The following is a 23,024-nucleotide window of genomic DNA, read 5'->3' as shown; positions in this document are numbered from 1 at the left end:
ATTCTAACAGAAACTATTATTTATTATTATAATATTATTAATATAATTATAATAAATATCAAATTATAATTTATTTATTTAATTTATGTGCTCACAGTGCGATCCAAATTTAAGATCAGTTTAAAGAACTTTATTCTCATAAAAAAACTATACATAGTCACTTAACATGAGAACTAAATGTTTTTACAAAAGATAGATAAAGTGCCGTTGAGCAGGCAGAGAGGGTATGCATATAAAATTTACCAAAAACAAGAAATACATCGCTTTGATACGTTGTTTACAAGTGTGAGTGAAGTATGACTACCTAATGACTACTTAAGATTTAAACATGAATCATTGGTTTAGGACCAATGATTTTCAAATTCATGTTTAGATCTTATTTTTTTATCACCTGCTCAGCCGTGAAGGAAAACATCATGAGGAAACCCACATTCCCGAGAAACGCGTTTCGGAGGTATGAGGCCTAACCTGTACAGGGCCGGTTTTCCCTTAGGGTTGGAAGGTCAGACAGGTAGTCGCTTCTGTAAAAACTGGACCTGTCTAATCTTCAGGTTAGGTAAGCGGGCCCTGTGAAAAACGTGATAACTCTAGGGAGATGATGATACGAGTAGGATATTTGTTAGAATTAAGATCACAAAATAAACTAACGCACAAGTGAACAAATTCTTTACGAGTTAAGGTGAATGCGCACATAGACGTGCCGCAGGGACCTGATTTTTTTTTTGACGTGACTTATTGTAGATTTGCCGCAGATGGCATTAACTACTTGGCCGGACAAATGGGGAGCGCTGAAGGCTCTCACCCGATACAATGTTTAAAACAACAGGCCTGAGGGTACCCAGTTGGGCGCGAACCTCGGCTCAGGGCGTCGTCTGAGAGGAAAAATATTTGAAAGAATTAATCGACCCCAGTGGGTCGATAGCGATAAGCGCTGAATGAGGGAAATCGTTGACCACGCCGGCGGGGTCGGTATCGAGGTCCTGAAGTGTTTGGTGTCGCGAGCTGATTGCCTGCCTCTATAGCACCGCAGGGACCGCACGCGCCGAAGTAGTCGCATTTTGCGGCAAAATCTAGCCCATACGGCGCGGATAGGTGCGCGACGTTGCATACGATTTCATACAAAGATTTAAAAAATGCAATGTTAGAGAGAATACACAGCTGAAAGCGTGTGACATTCTAATGAAAATCCAATGCAGAACATCTAAACTAAGACTATTCAGAAATAAACAAATAAGTTCTAATTTAGTACTAATTTAGTGCAATAGCAAGGGAATTACATAATTAATTATTCAAATCAAATGCCGCCGAATGCTTGGAACGCGTCAATTTGCGAGTATTCATCATGCCCAAATAGAAATTTTGCATGTGCATATTTAATTAAATTTATGAATAATTTATTTCAAAATGTTTACTTAATCTCATTTTATGGAATTATAACGGCCTCCGTGGTCCAGTAGTTGAGCATAGGGCTCACGATCCGGAGGTCCCGGGTTCGAATCCCTTGATCCCTAGTTTGGTTAGGACATTACAGGCTGATCACCTGATTGATCCAAAAAGTAAGGTGATCCGTGCTTCGGAAGACACCTTAAGCCGTTGGTCCCGGTTACTACTTACTGATGTAAGTAAGTAATCGTTACATGAGCCATGTCAGGGACCTTTGGCGGCGCAATAATAACCCTGACACCAGGATTGATGAGGTTGGCAATTCACCTCACAACCGACACGATAGAAGATTTTGGTACTCTGTTACATAAACAGCCTATGGATATCCAATAATTACAATCTATGAGCAAATCTGCAATAATCAGGGTATAGTATCTATCATGAGCTGCTTGTGACCAAACCCCCCAAATGAGTTTCCCTATTGGACATTAGCTTCGGACGGCATTTACTTGGCCAGACACATGGGGAGCGCTGAGAGCTCTTATACGGTACTGCTTAGAAATGATTACTACAAAAAATCATTAACTTTGTATATGTATAAAAATTGGGTCGAAAAAATCCCTGGTCGAAGATAAATTATAAAATTCGAATTACTAAATTAAGTCATATCTAAAGGTGACAAAAAATGTTTTCTTTTTTCAAATTTAACTTATTTATTAATTTTAATTAAAAAAATGTAATAATAAGTGTTTAGTTATTCATACAAATTCCACAGTAACTTCGTGTTTTGAAGTTGAGTAAAAAGTAACTTATTTGGTTCATCATATCCAGCTTACGACAACGTATCAACAGTGGCTGCAAGTTGTCTTTGATTGCTTGTGGTTCTGCCCACCCCATTAGGGATTACGGGCGTGAGTTTATGTATGTATGTATGTAACTTATTTGACTGGTTGAAAACTACCGTGACTTTATCAAAGATGAATTTATAAAACGCTAATTTAGAAATATTTTTTTTTACTTATAACTACTTGGCCGGAAGTTTAGAAATAGAAACCAGTCGATGATAGTCTAAAATCTGTCTCATTTTTCTTTTTGATTTATTTTCGAATTTTAAAATGAGTACGAAGATTGCTATTTAGGGAACTCATATCCATGCGGTTATGAGTAAAGAAGACGGTGGGCGGCAGCATACAGTGGACGGTCCACGCAGCATATAGTCGTACCGAGTGGAAAACCATAACCTGTGGTGCGATCCTCAGCAGTGAGGGAACGACGAAGAAGAATGAAGTTTGCCAGCTTTTACGAATGACGACCCGATTACTCTAGCCATAGAGGCAGCCTATCAGCTCCCGACACCAAACACTTCAGGACCCCGATACCGACCCCGCCGGCGTGGTCGACGATTTCCCTCATTCAGCGCTTATCACTATCGACCCACTAGGGTCGATTAATTATTTCAAATATTTTTCCTCTCAGACGACGCCCTGAGTCGAGGTTTGCGCCCAACTGGGCACCCTCAGGCCTGTTGTTTTAATCGTTGTACCGGGTGAGAGCCTTCAGCGCTCCCCATTTGTCCGGCCAAGTAGTTAATGCCATCTGCAGCAAATCTACAATAAGTCACGTCAAAAAAAAAAATCGAATGACGTCATACCGCAGTATTTCCTTACAAATGGGAAAAATGTATGTCATTTGATGAGATTGTCAAGTAATCTAATTCTATGTCAACCTGCGAACAAACCGATTTTATGTGAATAGCTCATTCCCAACCATATTAATATTCGAGAGCTACCGAAATAGTCAACAGAAAGTTTTGATTAAAACCATCGTATTCGAGTTTGACAATTAATTATTTTGGGAAAGCTTTTGTAATTGAAATATAAAGTGAACCCCATAATGTTTTATTCAATTAGTATGAAATAGTAATTTTATTTCAAGACAGATTTTTAGTATCACTAATTACTACTTTATTATGGACTCTTTTTTAATTTCGCTACATACATGTATTTTGCAAGTGGTATTCATGGTCTTTATTTTTTCTTTTTAAGTTCACAACTGTTATACCTATTATATGACAATTATAATGGTTTTTATTATATTGCATAAATAAAACATCTTCAGAACATAATTTATAATTTTAGGATAAAATTAGTGTAATTATCTTAAGTGTAGTTTTTAAAGGACATTTTTTTTAACTTTTCTGAAGAATTGGGAAAGAAAATCTATAAAATTCGTTCAGCTGCAAAATTTGTCCCCACCGGGATTCAAACCCGGGACCTCCGGATCGGCCTCCGTGGTCCAGTGGTTGAACCTTGTGCCCAAACCCTTGATATTCAAATTTTCAAATACATGTTTGGATCTATGATTAATGCTTCGATTAGTCAAATTATTCAAATTATTTTTAAAAAGCAAACCCAATCTATTTAATTGAGGAAGCAACTTAAATAATACAATTTAAAGTAGCACGGTCTCTAAACACTTCAGAACTCCGATACCGACCCCGCCGGCGTTGTCGACGAATTTCCTCATTCAGCGCTTACCGCTATTGTCCTACTAGGGTTGATTAATTCTTTCAAATATTCTTCCTCTCGGACGACGCCCTGAGCCGAGGATCGCGCCCAACTGGACACCCTCAGGCCTGTTGTCTTAAAGTTTGTACCGGGTAAGAGCTCTCAGCGCTCCCCATTCGTCCGGCTAAGTAATTAATGCAATTTCCGCCAAATCTACAATAAGTCACGTCAAAAAAGAAAAAGTCTAAACAAGAAAAATGTCTGTCACAACAAGATGGTATTTTTGGATTATCAGATAATAGAAACTGTTTACATAGAAGAGTTGTTGTTATCAGGAGAGATGACGTCAAAGATTTGGTCGTATTAGGGTCACAAGAATTAAAACGAATGGAAAAGCGAATGCCTAGAATACTACATTCATCCAAATGAATATGCCGTGGCCAGGGGGGTTAAAATGGCCACATCGAAGCAATTCATCTAAGAAAACAATTTGACATTTGCGAATATAAATGTAAGTGGGCAATGCAAACAAATGTCAAATAGCTTTCTTAGATGAATTGCTTCGATGGGGCCATTTTAACCCCCCAGGTCGTAGAATTGAACATTTCATGATGTGTTCGACCGTTTCATGAAATGGTCACATTCCATGAAATAGCCAACTTAAGTTGACCATATCGTTGAAACGTCAACGTTTAATGATATTTCAATCAACGTTTAGCCATAACATTAATGTAGACGGTGTCCATGCTATGTTGTGTAATAAAAATGCGAATAGTCGATTAATTTCTTAGGTTCAAAATTATGTAAAATTTGTTCAATTACATTGATTCATCGATTATAATACCAATCAAGTTTTAAATAATAATATAGTCGACACCAGCGCCACTAACGGTGGATAATGTTACTAATATTACGATATGATTGGCAACGTTTGGCCATATCATGAAGTAATCATGCATTTAGTTGCACATGTCGTTAAACGTTTTGTGTTCATTGATCTGGCGAAACTACATCATGATGTGGCCAACTAGTGATATTCTATTTCATGAAATTATGATCATTTCATGAAATGATCGACTACATCATGAAATAATCAATTCTAAGATCTAGCCACGTCAATTATATCAATCAGTATGGAATTTCCATTCCATGACTCATTCAATAATATTAGAACATAAAGTTGGCTTAATTTTCAAAAAAATCTATCATAAGTTGAACACCACAACAACAACTTCGACTTATCTATCTTAATTTTCTATATTCAAGTGAAAAATGAACCAAGCCTATTCCAGAAGTGAAAACTTTTTGCACCAAGGAGCAAATCTCTAAGGGCCAGACCCTGTACGCATGCTGATAACATTCTGGCAGGCTGAAATAATTTGCTTCGGGAGAATAAATAACTAGAAATGTATGGCCTTTGTATTTACTCGGATATTACGTGCCGAAACGACCCCAATTTAGTGTTTGTTGCTTCAATAATATTTATTTTTATAATAATATAATTTGATAATGGTACTAATTCCTGTAGACATCATCTAATTTTATTTTAAGTTACCTATACCTGTCATATTCTTATTCGACAAAAAGGAAAGGGACGGATAATAAGGATACTAGGTAGTACAGTAATTCTACTTTCATAGGTACCTAATTAGGTAATATAAGTAAGACTTTTGCGATGAGAAGAGGATTTCTGTAGGAAATTATATTTGTTGAATCACGTGCACAATATAACTTCTATCACAAAATATGTTTTTCGAAAAGATCAAAAAGAGACTCGTTGTCAAATTTTCTTTTTCTCACTCTAATGAAGTCTTGATCATCATATACCTATTTGTATGTTCCACAATTTGTATCTATCTCTGTAATAATGTTGATCATTTTCATCAGAAAATAAAAAATTGCGTCTGTATTTTCTGAATAAAAATATATCTAATATCCTTCGCCTGATTTTGATTTTTGCCGCCAATTGATTGGTTGCTTATTTGAGTTAGAATTATTTGTCTGTAAAATACCATCCTTCTTTTTTATAAAAAATACCTACTTACTTGTTATCATTCAAGTTATTTTTTTTTTGCGAACCTCGGTTCAGAAAGTCGTCTGAGAGGATTATATTTGAAATAATTAATCGACTCTAGTGCGCCGATAGCGATAAGCGCTGAATCGACGCCGGCGCCGGCGGGTCGGTATCAGGGTCTTGAAGGAGGTATTTTCCAGGCTTCTTCAGACGGCTTTCCTCCGAACAATATAGATGGCGCTGTATAGATTTTCTTTCGTTTTACTCTCTAATTTCATGGATAAATACAGACTCATACATCTTTTATCTTCGTTTTTGGGTATAAGTGACCCAGGTACAATTATGTCTTCCACCCATTATTATTCTGATCAAAATAATGAGAAGCAATATAGGTAGTAACATAATTCTACATACAGGGTGTTAGTGACATCGTAACGAATACTGAGGGGGATGACTCAGACCATGATTCTGAGTTAATATCAAGTGGAATTTTCGATCGCAAGATTCATGATTTTGTTTTTGGTTTTTTTAATTATTTTCAATTCTATACTTTTGCGATCGAAAATTCCACTTGATATTAACTCAGAATCATGGTCTGAGTCATCCCCTCAGTATTTGTTACGATGTCACTAACACCCCGTACCAGTACATACAGGTAGCCATACAAGTATGTATGGGTGTAAATGACACCGTAACGAATACTGAGGGGAATGATTCAGACCATGATTCTGAGTTGATATTAAGTGGATTTTCCTGACGGAAAATAATATTGATTATTTTTGTTTTTTTTTTTTATTATTATCTGTTCCATACTTTTGCGACGGAAAAGTCCACTTGATATTAACTCAGAATCATGGCCTGATTCATCCCTAAAAGTTTTCGTTACGATGGCGATCGATAATTATTATTTTTATAATGTTTTTGCCATAACATTGTATTTTGGAATAATTATGTACTTACCCGAGTAATGAGAAAATAGGTAATTATCGCGTTAAAGCTATATCTATATTGTTTAGCCTGGAAAGTCACTCAGTGTTTGTTGAATAAATCGATTCAATAACAGATGGTGTGCCAACGTTGTTAAGCTAGCATCGCTGCAATAAGTAGCAGTGTTTATAATATATAAAATTGATTAAAAAAATAGACTACCTGACATTCTAAATAAGTAGTTTGTGTGAGAACATCCATCTCGAGCCAATCAAAAGTAAAATCAAAACATTACTTAAACGATACCTTTTAGTCACGGCCTAGCTAATTATAGTATAATTGGTGGTGTGTATTATGTATTTCCCACTTACTCTACATATTAAGTAAAAAATAAAGTGATAGGTACACAAATTTTCAGTAACAGAGTTGGCTCGATCATTACTTATAGACGGCGATACGGCTCACCACCTATCACGTTGGTCTAACAGGAAGCTTGGAGGTTCGGATACTTAGTTCATTTTGCGATGGACGTACCCCTGACTACCTCAATTGGGATATACCTAGCCGTGAGCTTATGTTATATGATGTAAAATAATATTTAATCATTGGCCTTATACGTCTGTTTCAGACGATTTATGACGTCATTGCCTCGAAGAAATGCACTTTCTAATATTTCATTATTTCATTTTTTTTTCTAATATTTACTAGTACACACTATTTCATCAGTTTTGCGGGGTACTGCTAAATTTGCATATTTAGTACTTATTTAGATTGAATAAATAAATACTCTTAGTCTAGTAAGGAAGCGGCTAAGAATGTTCACATTTTACAATACTTTCAAGCGCTCGTGCAAAAATTCCGCATCAAATTCGTCATATGCAAGAATGCAGGCTAGTGTGAATCGGTTATAAATCGGAATAATGTAAATTTCGCAGATGCAGTGTCTGTCGGAATCAGCAAGGAGCTAAAAGTTAGGTATCGTCCGAGTTGGAAAGTTTGCCGCCTTGTTGCCTCCTGTATTTCACGGGCCATTGGATACCAGTTCGGATGTAGGATTGGATGGATACGGTTTAACTTTACCTTTTCTGGGCTTTGTTTGACGTAGTGTAGGTAAATGTGAACAATGTGGCTTTTGTGTAATTTCAGAAGTGTACGTCACTTGTAAAAAAGTTCACTTAAAGTTGGTGGTTTATAATATAATATTATTATATAGACGCCGATACGGCTCACCACTTACACGTGTTCAGTTACCAGTTGGTCTAACATAAAGATCGGTGAGGCATGGGTGTTGGAAACATTAAGTTACTTTAATAAGAAGATAATAAAAGACATAAAGTTGTAACTTATATGAGCCCTGGCTTGGTAAGGACATTATAGGCTGATCACACGAGTGTCCAAAAGTAAGATGATCCGTGCTTTGGGGGCACTACTGATGTAAGTACATAGTCGTTACATGAGCCATGTAAGGCCTTTGGTGGCTCCATAATAACCCTGACACCAGGGTTGATGAGTTTGGTTACCCACCTCACAACCCACACGATAATTCATAATTCATAATTATTTATTCGCAATAAAAATGGTATTACAGATATGATTGTTTGATTGGTTGGTTTGGTATTGGTGATTGGAGAAGAAAATAAGATTAAACTATATCCTCGAGCGCCCAAGAGGGTTCTAAAGCAATGTGATGTATATGTTGAGCCGACGTCTTCTAAAGAGTAAAAATTAAGGTTTAGAAATGCCAAATAATAAACCTGACACCAGGGTTGATGAGGTCAGATATCCACCGCACAACCCACACCATAGAAGAGTCTTTACCAAAAATACACAGAGCGTGAACCGTTCATTTACCATCGCATTAGGTACTACAAACCTTACAATCCCCGAAAGACCAAAAAACATGTCAACTTCGACACTTTCCTACTCTTGTAAAAAGTTTCCATCGCCGCACATTCTGCCTCAATAGTATTCAAAAGACATCCCGAATCCTCGAGAGACACATTTCGAAAACAAGATATTTAAGGATGTAACTTGGAAAATTGAAGCACGCCTTTGGGGATAGGAACACAATATTACGCCCCGAGTATTTTGAGGTGTTTGCATAACAATAAACTTAGATATTTGATTTTGGGCCGCGAAATGTGTTATAACGTTTTGAATGTTTGATAGTGGTGGAAACGTTATCTGTGTATTTTTGTGCTTGGATTTTGACGTAGATGGTGTAGTATTTTTTATAAATAATAACTTAAAAAATAAGTTTTTATCTTACATACATAAACTTACGGTAATCCACAATGAGTAGGACAGAGCCACAAGTAATCAAAGATAATTTTGTTTTTACGAAGAATCTAATGATGGCTGACAAGGGATCAGCATATCGCCCATATTAATTGTTAGTCATGAAAAAAAGGACGCAATCCCTGTGTCGGATTATACGACATGACCGAAAAGACAAGTATCTTTTATCTCCCAGAACAGAATAGAAGCAAACAATCTCTCTATCTTACAATTTGTCTTCAATATATCTAGTGTTATTCGTTTTATTTATTATATCTTTGCACGCTTTACCCAGTATAATAATTATATGTAAATTATACATAGGTAATTATCCTTTGAGAAATCTAGCTTCGCTGAAGTGGGGTCCATAATTATATGTTCAAAGCAATGCTTGACTTTTTCAAGGATCCAATTAGATATTGCCAGGTTAGTACATAATATAAGTACACTTTTTGAAGAAAACTTATCGTTTTATATACGAATGTGAAAGAAAATAATAATGCGTATATTATACCTAAGTATATAACCGTACAATTTTAATACTGCTAGTTTATAATAAATCTAGTGAGATTGTAAATAAATTAGAAATTATGAACAGGTACAAAAATACGATTTAATGTCTGCTTTTCTCTTTCTACAATTTTTTTTTAATGTTTACTTATCAAAATTTAACAGTTTATAAAATCTATCCGTGGGTACCGGTAAAATTGTAAACGAATTTGCACGCAGCTGCCCAGACGTATCTGGCCATAAATCAAATCAAATATACTTTATTGCACAGAACTACATTTAAACAATAAATAAAGTAATAAAAATAAAGTTATAAATTAAGTAAAGGTGTTAAGATAAAAAGATTTTAGTTAAAACACATTATTCCTACATAGAACTAGATTTTAATAGAGGCTTTCAAAACTAGTATTTGGGTCAGGCAGTTAACATTCTAAAAATATTTTAGCAACTATACTCAATGAGTGATCACAGAGCACTCATCATCACTAATTTAAGAGCCACGCTGTAGTCGGTGTAGCATTCCCTGTGCTACTTTTTTAGGGAAAAATAGGGCAGTGGTTTCTCTCTTGCCTTCCTTGCAGTTGTCTGTCTGTGATCACTAATCGCCACTAAATGACAAAGAAGTAGCCTGAAACAAACCTTATACTCATACAGATATAGACAGATACAGATAGGCAAAGGCTTCTGTAAAAAACCGGACCTGTCAAATCTTCAGGTTAGGTAAGCGGACCCTGTGAAAAACGAGATAATGCTAGGGAGATGATGACTCATCCTACAATACGACGAACTTCTTAACGTCAATATTCTTTAAATAATATAAATATCCATCTACAAAATAAATAAAATATGAAGAACATTAAACAAGTACCCTACAGTCAGCACGTGTGACAAAATCTATATTGTTACGTGAAATCAAGAGCTCTTGAACTACGCTTTCAGCGGCGCTAAATTAATTTGTGCTGCTCTCGCCGACCCTCCAGCGCAGCGCCTGAAGCGTTGTAATATCAAACACACGCGATGAAAACTCGAGAAATATTATGTTTGAAAATACGTTGGTGGATTTGTGTTAAGGGTGTAGGGACCCTAGTCTAGCTTAGCACGTATAGCAGATTCAGTGTAAAACGTAAATAAATTTGCCTTTTTCTCATTTATCATTATTTTTGATGCTTCAAGAAGTAAAAGACTAAACAATAAACAAAACATTTACAGAACGAAAATAGAGTTATCAAACAAAACAAAAATAAACCTAAAAGAAACAAACAAAACTCGAAACAAAACAAATTATATAGAATTAACACTTAAAGTAAATCTTACTTAAAAAGCCCGCCTTCAATCATACCTGGCGCAAATATACCCATAACGCTGGCTTTTCGCGTTGAATAGCCAGCGATAGGCGTTGCACCAGGTACGATTCTGAGCGGGGATCCGCACCACTATTCCTGAGGAGATAAAAATTAATAATAATGTATTTTCTTTAAATTATTGATTAAATATAAATTCACGTACAAAAAGTATTTACTATGTTTCTATATTTTATGTTACAAATAAACGTAAATAATCCTTTACAAAACTTATAATATAATAATTTCTATTAATAAGTAATAAAAAGAACCTTAAAATAGGAAGTTAACGATAGCTTCAGGTACAGAGTAAACCTGAAGAAAAAAAAGAGTTTATAATTTTTTATATTGTATGTAGATTCTCTAGACCTTCAAGTAGTGGCAAAAAGGTGTAGAGCTCATTTAGCTTAGTTTATCTTATGACAAAAAATATATGTTTCGATCACGAATGAATGGTGTGGCTACACTAACGCCATCTGTTGTCGCCGGAAGTTACGTAGCGAGGATTCCAACATCTTTAAAATTATGAAACAGACGTAAAACCACTAGAGTAATCAGGGGTGCTATTCCCTAAGGCGGTGGATGTTGTCTGCGTTGCGGTTAAGGCTGACAACGTCAGTCGAGTAGCCTGATATTAGATACGCTTTGGCTGAAGATCTTAGGTCTACAAGAGCACGTCAACGCGTCTTATATAAGGTATATTCTATCAATCATCTGTGACTCATTAATAAATGTTACTACAGCACTAGTGAATACCCTAATGATACTGATGTTACTATTTGAAAGCTTCCTCCTCTCTTTTAAACTTCTATTTTGTTGTGCCCGAAAGGGTCTATGATGTGAAACTCATATATGTAACTTACAAACTTGTACACCATCATAGTATGCAAATAAAGAATAAAGAATATTGCATTTACAGAATAATATAGCTGGGCTAATAAAAAATAAGACCGCAGCCAGACTACTGATCGATAGTTAACCGATAGCACATCCCGGACATTTCGATACGCCTCGTTTTACACACGCGATCGACATCATCGACTGAACTATCAATACTCTTACTATCGGCATAGAATTAGGAATAAAACTACGAATAGAACGGCAGCTCTCCGCTCCCCACCAGCGTCTGAGCTAGCTTTACCTCACCCCCCTCGAACATAGTTTAGACTTGAATCGTATACCGCATCTGTGTGTGTGACGCCAAACGATTCAAATCTAAACAATGTTCGAGAGGGGGTGAGGTAAACCTAGCTCAGACGCTGGTGGGGAGCGGAGACTTGCCGTTCAACGTAGTATGATTCCTTATTCTATGCCGATAGTAAGAATATCGATAGTTCAATAGATGATGTCAATAGAGTTTTGATTTACTCCTCTCAAGAGGCTTGGTAAACATCTTACATTATTGTATTGTCTCGTCTAGGAATTAGTTACTTAATCTAATTAATATTTGAACTACATAAGATAGGGTTTAGAGGCACAAGTCAATGTATGTATAATATTAATTTGTAATGTAACCTACTATAATTTAATAATGTACCAATTTAATATAAACCAATTACTCTTTCCGCGAAGCACGGGTAATCAATCCTAACCCATAATTAAAGACACGTGAATCTGTTTAAAATATCAAATTCAAGATTAATTAACATGAGTGATTAGCAAGTCAAAATTTTCGTACTTAATGATTTTCAAAATATTTGAATTGCCTTTCAAAATGTGTAAATGTGTCCTAACGACCTCCGTGGTCCAGTGGTTGAGCGTTGGGCTCACGATCCGGAGGTCCTAGGTTCGATTCCCGATGGGGGACATGTCACAAAAATTACTTTGTGGTCCCTAGTTTAGTTAGGACATTATGATTGTCCGAAAATAAAATGATCCGTACTTCGGAAGGCACGTTAAGCAGTTGGTCCCGGTTACTACATACTGATGTAAGTATGTAGTCGTTACATGAGCCATGCCAGGGACCTTTGGCGGCTCAATAGTAACCCTGACACCAATGTGGAAGAGATTGGTGCTCCACCTCACAACCCACACGATAGAAGAAGACTAAATGTGTCCTTATGTTAATTTAGCAAAGCATATCGCATAATACAGAATGTTCCTAAACTGATAAAACATCAATGTTTTTCTGCATCGTACACGCTGGTTGAATTTTCACTTTTGTGTGGTGTTATAATCACTATCACAGAACAGAGAAGGTCGACTCTTGTTTTGTTAATTTGTAAAATTCTAATGGCATTATCAAAATAATTCCACGTATAAATCATGTAATGTCGCTGGATTGTATCCGAACTTTTCAAAATTAACAAAATAAACATCGATTTCCTTGCTTCCTGGGGTTGCCTCATTTTATGTTGTTTAAAACAAGAAATAAACACTTTTTTACTTTCTTTGTTCTGTGATAGTGATTTTAGTTTCATGTACTTACTCAACGTTTTTACAGCGCCTACGATAAGAAAGAATTTTGATTTGCTTTCAGCATTAATCAACAGGGACGTAAAGAGTGACGAATTTAATGATTCTTGTCTTCTTAGGTGCGTCGTAAAGTTGACAAAGGATATTTTTTAAATAAAATGTGTTATGATTGATAGTATCTAACTAGCCCTTATATATATTGTTAAGAAGAGAGATGCAGTCACTCTTTGCTGGTAGTCGTTAGCCAAGAATGACTGCTATCTCTCTTCTGATATTATTTTGAAAATACTTAAGTAAATTTACTATGTATTTGACTGTGAATCATCCTACATGGTAAGTGTAAAAATAAATAATATGTAAGTATATGCTCCATACCCCCTCCGGTTGATTGAGGGGAGGCCTGTGCCCAGCAGTGGGACGTTTATATGCTGTTTATGTTATATTACTTATGTAAGTTTTTAACAAGTTTGTCGATGAGCGATAGGTAGTCATACTTCACTCACACTTGTAAACAACGTATCAAAGCGATGTATTTCTTGTTTTTGTTAAGTTTCTATATGCATACCCTCTCTGCCTGCTCAACGGCACTTTATGTATCTTTTGTAAAAACATTTAGTTCTCATGTTAAGTGACTATGTATAGTTTTTTATGAGAATTAAGTTCTTTAAACTGAGTTTATTAGATTTCAGCGTAAGTATTTATATTTTTTTATCGAATGTTAGAGTATTTACATGATCCTTAAAGATTTTTTTTTTACGTGACTTATTGTAGATTTGCAACAGATTGCCGGACAAATGGGGCGCGCTGAGGGCTCTCACCCGGTACAAAATTTAAGACAACAGGCCTGAGGGTGCCCATTTGGGCGCGAACTTCGGCTCAGGGCGTCGTCTGAGAGGAAGAATATTGGAAACATTTAATCGACCCTAGCAGGTCGATAGCGATAAGCGCTGAATGAGGGAAATCGTCGACCACGCCGGCGGGGTCGGTATCGGGGTCCGAAGTGTTTGGTGTCGCGAGCTGATTGGTGGCCTCTATAGCAAGAGTAATCGGGTCGTCGGGATCGTATATTACGTCGGTCGTCGGTTTGTGATTTGGTCGTTAAAAGAAAACATTAGAACATATTTGCTGAAAAATTGATTTAATATAAATGCTAGGTTACAAAAGAGTTACATCTTTTATATCTTTCATATATGTTACAATAATATTATAATTTATTACTGTACATTAAATCATATTGCACAAATACTAATTGTTTTAATCTCATTGCTTATATTTCAGTCTACAATATTGACTTTAATGTGTTCGAGGAGTTTCGATTTCGTTCGATTAATTTTCTTATATTTAGGATTTGCTTTGACCGATCTTCTTATACTGCTTCTGGTCATAACTCTGTCAAATACTTCTTCACTGGTGTCTTCGCTCCCATCATCGGAAAAATGATTATTCATACTATCATTCATTTGCTTAGGTCTTATCAGGATAGGTTCTGGGCCATCAGACAGCACTGATTCTTCAGTAACTTGCCTCTCATCATCGCTTGTAGGCCTATCATTACTATACTGACGGGTAAGCAGTCTCTTATTCACTACAGGAACTTCTAAGTTCTTCTTTGCTTCTTCCTTCTTCTTTGATCCTTCTCTAGTGCTAGGCTTATATTTCATAGGAGAAAAATCTACTCTACGTAGGAAACTTATTGAGTCAGCAAATCTTCTACTGCATTTCCTTATTGTCTTAGCCTCTGTTTTAACTTCTTCTGCCTTTGTGTGGCTATCTTCATTCTCCATAGCAACACCCGAGTCCGAATTATAGTCACCTAATGTGATTTCCGGTATTATAAACTCTTCCTGTGTCTTCGCTTTTAATTTTGCATTTAATTCTTCGATGATTTCTACTTGTTTCTTAATAATTTCATCTTTCTGAGCTAATTGTTTGGCTACTGCCTCTGTTCTATGTGCTAAATTTATTTCATAATTATGTAATTCTTTAGCTAAGAATTCTAATTCCTTTTTCCTATTCAGTTCTAGTTTCTTGACAACTTCTGTATGTTTTTGCAACGCATCTTTTAACTTCGTTACTTCTTGTTTATGTGACGTTGTGAGAAATTTAATAATATTCAAAGCCTCTTGTAATGTTGAAGGTTGTAATATATTTTCCTTCTTAACGCTCGCTGCCATTTCTTTATAATCTGTAACAAAAGAAACACTTTGTCAATAATTACGAAACTTTTTGAAACGTCGCTTAACGACGTTGCATGATAATAGGTAAAGAACTCTTTACAAATTGGACCATCAATTAGTGTTATAACTGCAATACAAATAGAGGGAATCTTAATGATTATTTTATTGAGCAACTTGTGAAAGTAACACCAAGAGTTATTTGCGATACTTCGGTATAATACATCTAGTAACTAATCAAGTATTTCTTGGACCCTTTATTATTGTAAACGCGTCTAGCAATTTATAAAACATTATGTTACACCTCGTAAGGTACCATGTGACATATCGGAATAATTCCCCGCATACCATTCCCTCGTGTTTATACAAAATATCTAGTCGACTACATGTGTCAACTATTCAGTCGGTCACATAGATATTATAACAGTCTTATTGTTCTGTCCAGCACAAATGACCTTTTGAAAACAAAACTTGTGCTATTTTTGTTTCATGTCCTTCTAACTGTGAACAATATGACAATGCATCATTGAATTATTAGTTTGGATATTGAATACTTTGTCGTTGTTCAAGCGGATAATTGTTGAATGGTACAGGCTGTGACCTAATAACCGAATCATATTGTGTTACTTTGACAGCGGTCAAATCTTGCGATGGTTATTTTCACAAAATCATTACAATTAATTGCTGAGTACCACGACTACATAACGTTTGGTATAAAGCTAATACCGTTACACTATAACATAACGTTATGATTCCAATTTTTTTAATGCGACTAAACTCTCCCTTTTGCATTTTGTAATAAATTTACAGTTTGATAGTAAAAGCTGGAATATTTTCATAAGTAACTAGGTAATCTGTAAAAGCATTATTAGTAAGTTTATTTGTGAGCAGATATTTGATAACTGAGGCGGAAATAACAACAAAAGGATCGTTATACATTTCAATGTATACCACATAAATTAAGATACCTTCAACGTATATTACATATCACATCCAGTACCTAATAATTTAACAAGATTTACAAGTAATGTGCTTGTATATATTTTCATGTGCCTTTAAACAAAAAGGGCACTTTTCCTAGATTCTTATGTTGTTATCATTATATTCATCATATCCTATCAGGTTCACACATACATAAGAGTACGAGAATCCGTATTAGCAATCCCTAGTGGCTCAGTCCTATCCACAAGTAATCAGAAGGCAACCAATGGAAGAAATTTCTGGTACTTATACAAGAAGTAAATAAATAAATAACAAATACGCAGCAGCCATGATATGAAAAGAATCCTGTGACGAAGATGTTGCACCGTATTGCTACAGGGGTTACTAAAGCCACATTAAGGCTATTTATCTAAAATGTTGCTATTTGATAGTAATATTGCTATTTGACATTTGAAACTTAATTTTATATGCACGAATGGCAAATTGCAATATTGCTTTTTAGATGAATTTTGCTTCAATGTGATCGTTTTAGACCCCGTCTATAATCAATAATATATAAAAGAACACAATTCGTATGTTCGTTTTTGTGCATTTTTATTGGCAGTCCACATAGAAGCTTAATATTATTAAAACAGACGACGATATTAAATTAAATATCTATCTCTACATCGATGGTTTATCAATACTATTGTATTTTAAATATATTGATATATGAATGTATTCGAAAGAACACTATAGGCAGCAGATTGACAGAATATTTTTTCAAGCAAATCGATGAATGTTTTTAGACTAAAGCTATGTCCAGCACAAGAAGATATTTTGTTTCTTTCATCCGTGCATTAATTAGTGAATAACGTAGGACATATATGTTACTTTGATGTAGATACCTTTTGTATACTTACTGACGAAATATAACAGATACGGAATTTACAAACAGACATTGTTTGGGTATATTAATGCATCTTTTAAATAAATGTGTGACTTAAGGGAAGGTTTATAATGCTGCGAGTACCACGTCTTCTATAGATATTGATTGGAGTCCTAATAGTTATAATAATTATAGAAATGATTACATAATATTACACAACGAATCTATTGATCCTATTATACATTTTTACGCTGCATGAGGGAATCGTCAACCACGCCTACGGGGTCAACATAATAATAGTAATAAAGATTTATTTTCAGACATTACAATCCATAGGTGTAAGTAAATACAATCTTACATGGCTGCCTGTATGGCTAGAGTAATCGCATTGCCTGGATGAGTTTAGTATAATAATTTATGAATAAAAGTTCAGCATTTACTTTTCTGGATGCCTTTGAAAGGGACCAGTAAAACATCTGCGTGGGTATAGAACTGTGGAATAAGAAAGGGGTGGTTCTTAAAGACTAGAGAAAAAAAGTATTTCAACAAAACATGTAATATTTATAGTCTTTAATGACTAAAGGGAAGTTTTTTTAAGGCATTAAGTTTTGTGTTGTTTGTTTGTATAGAGCGTGAGTACTACTAGCAGTATTGCTTAAACTACTTATGACAACATTAATAACATAAAAAAAAACAAGTTGTTGAACAACTTTGTAACTCGGATTATTCCAACAAAAACTTTAGGTCTCACTTTATGCTTGTATTTATAAAGTGTCCAATTGACATTCTTATCAGTAAGAATATTTTAAGACTAAAGAAAATTTATCACGCCTAATACGCCGGAAACAATTGTGACTTCTTTTTATCTAATGATTAGAATATATATTAAGATACGATTAATAAGGTGCATGAAAGTTCATGTGAGATAAAATACGAATTAAAATTACCACGTGGTGTTTATCAAATACATTGTATAAAAATCCCATATATCCGATATATACAGATATTTGGTTTATTCAATTGCCTGCGATTTATACTACTACGACTTGCATTTGTTTAAGAATAAAAGGCAGTGAAAATAGAAAAGCCATGTAGAGTCGCAAATATAAAACAAAATATACATGAGACTGAAGATTTTTTGCAACAATGATGTTTTTCTGCTAAAGTTGAAAGAATAGCGGTAGGCGTAGGCGCTAGTATATGAGTACCTAGTAGAAAAAAAACAAAAGAAACACTACACTGGTGTAGTGTTTCTTTTGTTTACAAATGTAATTTTGTTTACATTTGTAATACAAATGTAAGAACATACCTACGTAGTAAACTACACACATAAGTATTTACCTACATATATGTAATTAAAGCAAATAATAACGGGTTCTTACCGCGTTTAAATGGGGATATGAGACTCCCGATATTTCGACACTGTTGCAAGTGCCATGATCACGGGATGACTGATGAGATTGGAGTGGAGTAGGTAGACCTACTCCCGTCATGGCAGTCATCCCGTGATCATGGCACTTGCAACAGTGTCGAAATATCGGGAGTCTCATATCCCCATTTAAACGCGGTAAGAACCCGTTATTATGTGCTTTAATTATGATAATAACCGCGTAAACTTAAAACAATGTACATATATCTAGTTGTTATAGTACGCTGAATGTCATATCCGAGGTGCTTTACATTTTTTTACTTGACTCTTTGACACATCTGGCCATGTAGTGAACGTCATAAGCTAACCATAACCAGTGCTGTACGTTCCCAAGAATGTTCCTACTTTGGGTAAGTTCCTGGCAATAAAAAAAAACAACAAATCTTACGTCAAAAGAGCTTTATCAGCTGATAAAGAGATGAGACCAGAGTACAAGAAAGAACAATTTGAAAAAGAAAAGCTGCCAGTGTTATAACTATTAATGAGTTTTTACAGCCGGAACATTCCAATTTAGGAACGTTCCCAGAATCGGCACATGTCTGACCATAAACACTTCCAGGTTATTCACGTCCTTAGTAGGTATACTACTTATATAATTAACCAGCTTTCCCATTTCATGCTTCTAACTTAAAAATTACAAAATTTCATACCGATTTTCAGGTCGTTTTTTAACCCTAATTTAAATAAATTTCGCAAAATCTCAGCACTTACGTCCTAAAAGGTGCCCATACAAAATTTGAGACTCCTAGCACTTGCAGTTCCTGAGATTTCGTTATAATTGATTCAGTCAGTGAGTCAGTGACCTTTCGCTGTCTTATAGTATATTATTATAGTAAAGTAAACTAGTATAACATAGTATTTACATTAGACCCTAAACTTTGAACCTAAACACCGGTACAGAAATTGCCAAACTTGCATGAGGCATACCCACACCCAAGGCATACTTCAACCAACTAAGAACAAGTTCGGCTAACTTTTTCAATTACCTAACAACTTTTCCAATTTTCCAAACAAGTAATTGATACTAGATATAAATAATTACTGTAGTTCAATCATAATTGCTTTTAGCGTAAACTTGATAGTTGATGAATAGTTTCAATATAAGCTATCTTTAAATCTTACAAGATAGGCATTAAATAAATATTTAGGACTTATGTTACGACTTACACCTCGTACAAGTACCTACAGGTAACCATACAATTAGGTATGGGTGTTAGTGATAATGTAACGAATACTGAGGGGGATGGTTCCATGATTCTGAGTTGATATCAAGTGGAATTTCTTGTCGGAAAAATCATGATATAAATACGAGTAAATAATTCTTTACAGTAAAACTAAAGGCAAATATATACATTATATTTTTTTTTATCACGAGTGGTTTTGTAAGACTTCATCAACACAGGTATCAGGGTTTTTATGAATAAGTATTAAATAATTGTTGAATTATTTTGAAAATTTGTAATAATTACTCAAGAGAACTAACTATATGTAAATTAAAATAAACAATAATAGTTACCTCTTTAATAAAAGATCCAAAACAATCCACAAAACTGCACTGCACACAAACTATTCGCAATCAACCTTACTCTACTATGCCCGAATGCTGACTGATCACTGCAAGTGCCATCACATTAAAAAGTTACCATTCAGTACCCTACCTGCCTAATGACATTACTCACGCGCAACCCATTGTCATTACAAACTAACTCTTGCGCCAACACAATAGAACACCACAGGTACTTTCAAAACCGCAGCGTTATCTTTGCTTACATTACGACACAATAGAACAGGTACCTATAATAAGTTTTATAACAAAAAGGTTTTCGCTTCCCAGGAAGACCCAAGGCTACGTCACAACACCTGTGTACCTCTCGTCGGTGATTGGTGGAAATGGTGATGACGTAGACAGGTCTAGAACAAGTTTGAAGTCCGTAAAGTACAGTCAGGGAATGAAAAGGTTCGTCACTTTAAGGTCAATTTTCGCTAGCACTGCAAGAATCATTTTATGCCAACATTTTAATAAATGCCATATTTGTCATCCATCAAATAAGGTTTTGCATTATCAACAAAAATCATTACATTGACGATGATTTTTTTCATAAATATAATTGGCACGTAAAACTAATAAGCTGGTTTTAGTTTAACAGACTTTTCAAATTTGCTATAGATATAAAAACAATGTTGCTGCAAGCAAATTTGAACTTTCTAATCGAACAGTTAATATTTCCGGGAGAATTTTTCAAAAGGTAATAGGTATGGCTCGCAACCTCGCAACGAATCAATTTGAAAACTGACAATCTTTTCGGGCAGTGACTGTACTTCGTACCTTTGTAGAATAATTTTGTGATAACGGTACTAAAGACTTGTTGCGACAGGTTGATTCCAGTGTGGGAAACTAAGAGAAAAATGTTGTTTGTAATTAAAGTCGTTAATGTAATGGTGGGAGGGTCGATCAAGGGATAATTGATGCTGCATTTCTTTTTGTTAAGTACTTTTTATAGGACACTTGTATGCCAGGAGTTTATAAGAATATTTAAAATAAAAGTTAACAATCGATGGATACGTACGAATCTATCTACATTTAAGTAATAAATACATTTAGTTTCAAAGACTAAATTCTTCTACTTATAAATATAATAATTATTGGTAGGGTTAAGTTAATTACCACGCGATATTATGATACTGATTATTGTAATGACTTCGTAAATCATCATGTTAATGTTAATTAATAGTTAATTATTGAAGCTTAAATAGCTACATCGTTTAAAATTATTATATAAGAAGAAATCTCAATATCTTGAACCGAAGTTCGCGGCCACGGTCGCCTTCAGGCATATAATGTCGTCCAAATGTGTGTGTGTGTAATGTCCAAATTGTACTGTATTCATGTGTTATGTCTGATTGTTGAAATTTTAGTTCTGTGCAATAAAGTTTATTTGATTTGATTTGTCGTGTTAGTTTTTTTCGCATGAGTTGCCGCCATATTTGCTTTACTTACAAAATGAATGCAGTTGTATACTTATACGCTATCTCACCTACTGTTGTTGGCTGCGCATCCAACTGCATTATACTAAATTTTTATTTTGTTGGTGCGGTGTTCAAATGTTTAGCATCCCACAATGGGACTTTTCGCAGCTTTTAAGGTAGGAAACTAAAGTTTCCCTTTAACCCGAATTTAACGCGAGCGAAGCCGCGGGCAAAAGCTGGTGGGTATATATTTTAGAACGTGACTTCTTCTTCTTCTATCGTGTGTCAGGTGTCAGGGTGACTATTGAGTCACCAAAGGCCCCTGACATGGCTCATGTAACGACTACTTACTTACATCAGTAAGTATTACCCAGGACCAACGTGACTTGAAAGCAAAAATATGGTTCCTAATCACGTTGTCTCCATACTCACACGATAACCCTTCATCAATCTTAGGATTACTTAGTACTGTTAGATAGAAAATAATCGATCGACTTAATATCGACTGATACATCACTATGCTAATGAACGTTAGAACACTAGCTTACGTACTTTGAGAGATTTACTTGTTAGCGCGCATTTAGATTTTCTTACAATGTTATCTCTTCTTAACGGCCTCTGTGGTCAAGTGGTTGAGCGTTGGACTCACGATCCGGAGGCCCCGGGTTCGAATCCCGGTGGGCGCACAAAAATCACTTTGTGATCCCTAGTTTGGTTAGGACATTACAGGCTGATCACCTGATTGTCCGAAAGTAAGATGATCCGTGCTTCGGAAGGCACGTCAAGCCGTTGGTCCCGGTTACTATTTACCGATGTAAGTCAGTAATCGTTACGTGAGCCATGTCAGGGGCCTTTGGCGGCTCAATTATAACCCTGACACTATTGTTGATGAGGTTGGTATTCTACCTCACAACCCACACGATAAGAAGAAGAATGTTATTTTATTGGAAAATATTCACTTCTTGTACTGAAGTTGTCATTTTGTTTAATACTACTTGTCATAATTATTGTTTGCATTTTATCTGCCGATTATTTCTAGCTTTATCCACCCCATTAGGGAAGTGAGTGTTGTTACTTATAGTATAATTATTTAACTTGTCGTTAAATTAAAAAATACTGCCAATAAAAATATCAACGAGCAAATATTATATTTAATTTCTTGGAAAAAAAACCTTACTGTATTAAATAAAAGTGTTTTCGTCGCAATTTTCCTCTTCAAATATTAAATTCGAATATCGAACTAAACAAAAATGAATTTACAACTGCCGTTA

General features: G+C 35.2%; 1 protein-coding gene across 2 annotated transcripts in view; it reads right to left on the bottom strand.

Annotated features, from left to right (window-relative positions):
* Positions 1-14,534: 14,534 nt before the first annotated feature.
* Positions 14,535-23,024, bottom strand: part of LOC126371513 (uncharacterized) — a 46,837-nt gene continuing 38,347 nt past the window's right edge. The window contains exons 1-2 of one of the 2 annotated variants that reach the window (XM_050016832.1): positions 20,303-20,407; positions 14,535-15,558 (exon numbers count right to left, since the gene is read on the bottom strand). In XM_050016832.1, the coding sequence (XP_049872789.1) occupies positions 14,648-15,547 (900 nt within the window). In that variant the 5' untranslated portion in view covers positions 15,548-15,558; positions 20,303-20,407 and the 3' untranslated portion in view covers positions 14,535-14,647. Of the gene's footprint in view, positions 15,559-20,302; positions 20,408-23,024 lie in introns of those variants that run through there. The other variant, XM_050016833.1, reaches the window with a different exon arrangement.

Source organism: Pectinophora gossypiella, chromosome 12 (genome assembly GCF_024362695.1).
Source record: "Pectinophora gossypiella chromosome 12, ilPecGoss1.1, whole genome shotgun sequence".
In the NCBI taxonomy this organism is placed as follows: Eukaryota; Metazoa; Arthropoda; class Insecta; order Lepidoptera; family Gelechiidae; genus Pectinophora; species Pectinophora gossypiella.
This window is presented reverse-complemented; position numbering and strand designations above follow the sequence as displayed.